Here is a 6,108-nt window from a genome sequence, read left to right as displayed (position 1 = left end):
AAGATCCTGTTTCTTTGGAGAGCTGAACCCAAATTCCAGGTGTATCACTTCGCCAGCCACGGGTTTTACCTTATATAATGTGGTTATACCTGATAGCTAATTACTAGAAAACTAAACATTTCTCGAAGATTAACTTTATGAAACTAAAGTAGACATTATTTCTTACAAAATGCGTATATTATATTTCATTTTGGCAGAAATGAGAGGGTACTATAGCGCACCCAAAAAAGTCCGTCCATTGTTCTGTTCTCAGTGAAAAAATAATAAAAACTTCTTTCTAAATGTGCATTTATTTTGGACAATTAATTGCGGTGTTTGCTTACTTGGGAAATGCTTGCTTTTCTGCTTATCAGGGTTAACTGATTAAGTTAAAAAAGAAAAATACATTGTTTTTTTATTTTTAAAAGATGGCGCCAAGCGAGAGATCAAACTTGAAGTCCAGATTTAGCACTACAAGAAACTGAGAATCATTGAGAAAAAATTTTTTTTTTTCAAAATGCATGAAAAAAGATTTTTTTCCTGAAATAATACCTTGTGAAACTTCGTCGTCTGGACTATTTTTGTAGAACGCTGTAGCGGTATTTTCTACATCCCTCACTCATCTTAAAATTCCGACCTTCTTCCAGTTAGGGTGTAAACTTGAAAATTGGCTAAGTTATTTTCTAACAATGCAACAGCTGGGGGACGCTAACCCACAAAACACTAAACACCAATATCTTCAGTGCTAATTAAATCTCTATGACAACTTAATAATATAAATTTTAACATCTTATTAGGTCTTTACATTTATAATTGATAAATTAATATTTTTCATTTTATTTTGCTTAGTTTATGTTTTGTCTTTTTAATATAGATTGAAAGGATGGCTGTATTTCAAGCATACCGATTTTTTCAGCCTTGGAAAATTATAAACAGTTTCCGATTTTTATGGAATTCAGGGCTGCTTAGATAAATTTTGCTCTGATAGTTGTCTGTATCAAGGGAAAGAACTTTTTATATTTCAATTTCATTATAATCAATAAAGAATTTTCACGATTTATTTTTTATGCCAAGTTCTGTACTTTTAGCACCGGTTTTATATTTGTTGCAATTGGCCGATTTATTAATATCTATTCGTTATTTTTCAAATTATTTTTCTTAACCATAACCGTAGAAAATCGTATTTCTTGAATATAAAAAACTTTTTTATTGACCCAAAGAATAGGTGGTTTCCTCAGAAAACATTTGGTTACCGTTATGACCAGTTGCATTGAGAGGTGATTTTGTTCATATTTTATTTGTTGTCATCACTCGATTCGGAAACAGCTGTCTCAAATAATGGCTACTTATTGGCAGAGGTTTCCCATGTTCTTGCGAAGATTTTCCCTTTTTACTGGGGGTTTGAGAAAGAAAACCAGTAAGTAAAACTGTTAAATTAGATCATTTCAACTTATACCCTGAGCAAATTGTTCTCCTTATGAAAGAAGGTCATGGATGATTGATCCAATCTTTTTTATTTTTTAAATTTATACTTTTCAAAACACTACATCAATATAGTTTATAAGGTATTTTTAAAATTCTCCCTTCATTTTAGGGTATCATAAATTGTTCTATACCTTTTTACGACTTCTCTATCAGTACCAAAACTTGCACCTAGTATGTCACCAGCATAAGCAGCCTCTATAGTTTCTGAATCATTAAAACACAGTTTTAAGAAATTAATGGGCCAGTCAAAAATTGCCCAAAGGTTATGGGTCCCTTTAAAGTTATTCTACTTAGTTTTCAAAATGGAACACATTTGGGAGAAAGGGCCCAAGTAAAATCATTACTGAAGTAACGAAAATGGATTTCAATTTAAATAGCTATAAAAAAATTCACAAAACAAAATCGCTTTGGTTTAATAGTGGCACATATAAAAAAAAAAGTATTTTAATATATTTTTGAATTAAAGGGGGTACCAAAAATCATACCATATACCTTGGGTTAGTTTCTCCGAAAGGATGCTCCTAAAGATTGTCCCAAAGCTATTAGAATAATCTCAAGGTAACCACAGTTTACTATACAATCTGTAGAATGCACCTAGTACAAAGTAAATAATTTTTTTTTGTAATATGGTATTATTTAAGAAAAGCAGTGATGAGTGCTCTGCCAATGTCTACTAACAGCATATATTAAAAGGCTTATACCTTATATAACACTGAAGTATAGCAGCATATTTTAGGGGTTGGTTCCATGTCAAATAAATACTTTTTCATTGTCTATGTTTGCCTGTGTTTCAGCCTAAATTGTAAAACTTCAAGGCTAAGAAGGCATGATTCAAGAATAATATAGTGGAATTATATGTACATTAATTCTATTTATACCTTTACTCCACTATATTTTCTTTTGAGGTGTAGATAGTTGACCGTAGATTAATGATTGGAGAAGTTTGTTAGGGGGTGCGGTCAGCAAAGAACAACATAAATAAACAAAACCATATTTATTTATTTTATGCCGATGTTTCGACCTGAGTTTCAGGTCTTCCATCAGGGCTATAGAACAAAAGAGATAACTACAACATTTAGAGAAACATAATATATAATTCTATAGCATATAATATAATTAGCATTAATTATAATAGCATATATGTAATTCTATACATAATTCTATAGCTCTGATGAAGACCTGAAACTCAGGTTGAAATGTCGGCATAAAATAAATAAATATGGTTTTGTTTATTTATATTGTTCTTTGCTGACCGCACCCCCCGACAAACTTCTCTTCTAATCATTATATTTTCTTTTATCTGGTTTTCTTACACCTAAAGGATTCTTACAATATATATGGTAAAGAACAGCAACAAAATTATTTGTTCTTAACTGCAATCACAACAACCATCATCTATGTCTACTACATAATTTGCTATTTTTATTTTTTAAATTGTTGAGGTGAAAAAAACTTCTAAATAGAATATAAACTATTCTATATTTTGCTTGTACAACGTTTCAGGACATTATCCCATACTCATGCTCCATTGCATCCTTAAATTGTAACAATTAAGTTATTCTTATCAACAATTTGTATCTATATGTATATATTTAAAATTCTTGTAATCATATTTGTCATTTTTTCAATTTCAATTTTTGAAATCATGCCATCTATACACATATAGTTTAAAATTGTTTTATAACTACATTATTTAAATTATTGCCTTTCACTGGAAAATCCAGAATTGCTATTTTTAGTTTGTATATCATTTAATAAGTGTAATCAATACCCTAATGATTAATATATTTATTAGTCACTTTATTTAACCTTTCAAATTCTGAGGTTAAAAATTAACTTGTCTACTTAATACAGATTTATAACTATGGTTTGTTTTATCAAGTGGCGGATCCAGTTGATCATGCTACAGGATTGGAAAAGAGAGAACTTTTGGCTCGTATTTCTGGTAATGATGTAAGTATAATATGAAAATGTACTATACTTGTTTTCAGTTCATAATATATTTTACCATGAGATATAACCTTACTTAATATTAATTCTTTTTGTTTACTTTATCCATTCTTTCTGTAACCCATTACAATAAGAGGAATCTCGCATATTGGCTGTTAATGTTACTATGACTCTACTAGGATCATATATTAAATTGCTAAACTTTTGATTCTGTTGAATGTTCTTTAAAAATTTAATTTAATTAAGGTTCCGTCTGATATACAACAGAGTGAATAATGCTCTGAAAATTGTCTAGGGTACTGAAAATATGTCATAGTTGTTGATAAAGGACAATAATAACACTTAAATGTGTTTAAATGATTGAAGCCATTAGACTTGGTGCAAACTCCTAATATTTGTGACTTTACAGAATCCATTTGATCTGCGGCTCCTAAAGAGAGGTGCAGGATGCAGAGATTCCCCGAACCAGATTACGTCTAGCTTTGATGCCCGGTTGGTAGGCTGCATTTGCAATGAAGATTCTGCAACAATCCAGTGGATGTGGCTCCATCAAGGATGTCCAAGGAGATGTGCTTGTGGCCATTGGTTCCAGCTAACCTACAAGGCTCCTCTCTAATCACTAATATTATATGTTGTTATTTCTGTGATAATTACCCATTTAAACAAATATTATCATGAATTAGATAATATTTCATTGGAATATGTCATTAAATAATAATAACAAAAATTTACCTTTTTGGATGCAGGGATTTGGACCACCAAAAAAGTTACAAATTGGTATATACTAAAACCAAAATGTTACATTTAAGTAAAAATATTTATTTAAAACAGTGAATTTCTTTGTTGAACAAATACTTTTTCTTCTTCATCTATCAAACAATATGCGCAAGCGGCCCTTGTCTTCCTCAACATCTTTCTCTGTCACCTGCCCCATTTTCTTAGGTCTACCATGTGGACTCAACATTTGGTACATTCTTATACTAACTACTTGCCATTCTTCCCACACTCAACTTTATAACATGCATAGCTATTTTAGTTCTTATATTTTCGTGTGAAGAGATGCTAATGTCTTTGTGGAGCTGAAATAGTTCACTGTTCTCACTTAGTAAAATAGAGCCAAGGTACTGAAAGCTTTTAACCGTTTCAGTTACATAATGCTCTATTTCATATTAAGCCTTCTGGGACTGCTCTATTTTACCTGTTACCCTAATCTTTGCCTTACTTTTGTTGATATGTAGTCCTACCTCCTTTGCCTCTAAATCAAGTACTTCTAAGGCCATTGTTATCTTCTGTAGAAATCTCCCCATGATGACTACATCAGGTGCATAGTCTACAATTTTTCTACATTTTAATTAGTAACTATCAAGACATAATTAAACAGCGAGCATGATAAAACCCTGGAAAGGTTCAGTCTGATATACAACAGGGTGAATAATGCTCTGAAAATTGTCTATGGTGCTGAAAATATCTCATAGTTGTTGATAAAGGACAATAATAACACTTAAATTAGGGATGAGGTAAGCTAGTCAGTCCAAAAAATGGGTGATAAACCTGTTTTGGAGGCCCTTTAACCCGGTGTCAATTGTTTTAACATAGGTTACTAATAAAGTTTTTCAGCAACTTTTGATGTCACCCAGACCATCTTAAATACAGTAAAAATTGATAGGTTTCTAAAAAACGATAAGTTCCTGTTACAACAGTTCAGCTAACAGTAAATTTTTTGCGAATATGGGGTACAGACGTATCCAGATGCTCACCGACAGCCTTGTCATGGCCCATTACAGTTAGGAAAACTCTTAACTCCCATGTCTAAAAGATATTTGTTAAGCTGTTTCTATCAAATCCTTGGAGCAGTGTGGAACAATGACAAAACCAAAATTGGGTACAAATTATTGTTCCACACATCCCAATAATTAGCCATATATTTTTTACTGCACTTTTTCAATCAATTAGAAAAAAAAATTAAGTATCATTTATTATTATTGGTAGGAGAATGAGGTAAACAAAAATGAAAACAATAAATTTTGTACAATATTATTTATTCATAACACAATAATAATTCAAATAGTGTACCAATTTACATAACTGTATTAGTTATTAGTAGATTCTATATTGAAACAATGTTAAAATAAATCAATGAAATGAAAATATTTAGCTGACATTAGATATAAAATAGGTACCCCAGACAGTTTTAAAAAAGTAAAGGACTACCATAAATTTAAGAAAAACTGAACAAACAAACATAATTCATTGAACAGAAATATATTTTAACAACTTTGATTTTAGTTTTTTGGTATGTACTTATTTCAGTTCCAGAATATTTGTTTCACATAAATATTACATAATTTATACAAAATAGTCAACAAATCCTCAATGGCCGAAGAAGAGAACTAAAGAAATCCTCAAGGGTAATAAAATTTATAAACTAAATAATACAACTATTCAAGGAATGTATTAATATTTTAAAAATAAAAACTGTGTCTCAAACTTGAATATTTTTAAAATTTATAATTTTAATAACAAAACTAGAATTACAAGGTTTACAGTCAAAGTGATCAGCTTTAAACTGAAAAATCTGAATAAAATAAAGAATTTTAACACAGCATTATAATAAATTAGTCTTACATAAAGCATTGCACAATAAAATATACAAGCCATATTATTTGTAAAATAATACGTACAATTGAACTAACA

General features: G+C 30.3%; 1 protein-coding gene and 1 long non-coding RNA gene across 2 annotated transcripts; one reads left to right on the top strand and one right to left on the bottom strand.

Moving 5' to 3' along the window:
- Positions 1 to 271: 271 nt before the first annotated feature.
- On the bottom strand, positions 272 to 727 carry LOC106677537 (uncharacterized). The gene is made up of 2 exons (XR_001342610.3): positions 532 to 727; positions 272 to 450 (listed from the first exon to the last, which is right to left on the bottom strand). It is a non-coding gene; the product is annotated as an uncharacterized lncRNA (long non-coding RNA).
- Positions 728 to 1,094: 367 nt separating this feature from the next.
- On the top strand, positions 1,095 to 4,242 carry LOC112211108 (cytochrome c oxidase subunit 5B, mitochondrial). The gene is made up of 3 exons (XM_024362175.2): positions 1,095 to 1,396; positions 3,347 to 3,417; positions 3,824 to 4,242. Exons 1-3 carry the CDS (start codon positions 1,318 to 1,320, stop codon positions 4,028 to 4,030), a joined length of 357 nt encoding a protein of 118 aa, XP_024217943.1. The 5' UTR covers positions 1,095 to 1,317; the 3' UTR covers positions 4,031 to 4,242.
- The last annotated feature ends 1,866 nt before the right edge of the window (positions 4,243 to 6,108 follow it).

Source organism: Halyomorpha halys, unplaced genomic scaffold (assembly GCF_000696795.3).
Source record: "Halyomorpha halys isolate HHAL.00 unplaced genomic scaffold, Hhal_1.1 Scaffold8.1, whole genome shotgun sequence".
NCBI lineage: Eukaryota > Metazoa > Arthropoda > Insecta > Hemiptera > Pentatomidae > Halyomorpha > Halyomorpha halys.
The sequence above is the reverse complement of the archived record's forward strand: the minus strand, read 5'-3'. Positions and strand labels throughout refer to the sequence as shown.

What these genes read in the sequence shown, in the direction of transcription:
- LOC112211108 (XM_024362175.2), top strand. Translation starts at nt 1,318, where the DNA reads ATGGCTACTTATTGGCAGAGGTTTCCCATGTTCTTGCGAAGATTTTCC. An exon ending in GGGTTTGAGAAAGAAAACCA is followed by an intron (nt 1,397 to 3,346) that starts GTAAGTAAAACT and finishes TGTTTTATCAAG; the next exon opens with TGGCGGATCCAGTTGATCAT. An exon ending in CTCGTATTTCTGGTAATGAT is followed by an intron (nt 3,418 to 3,823) that starts GTAAGTATAATA and finishes GTGACTTTACAG; the next exon opens with AATCCATTTGATCTGCGGCT.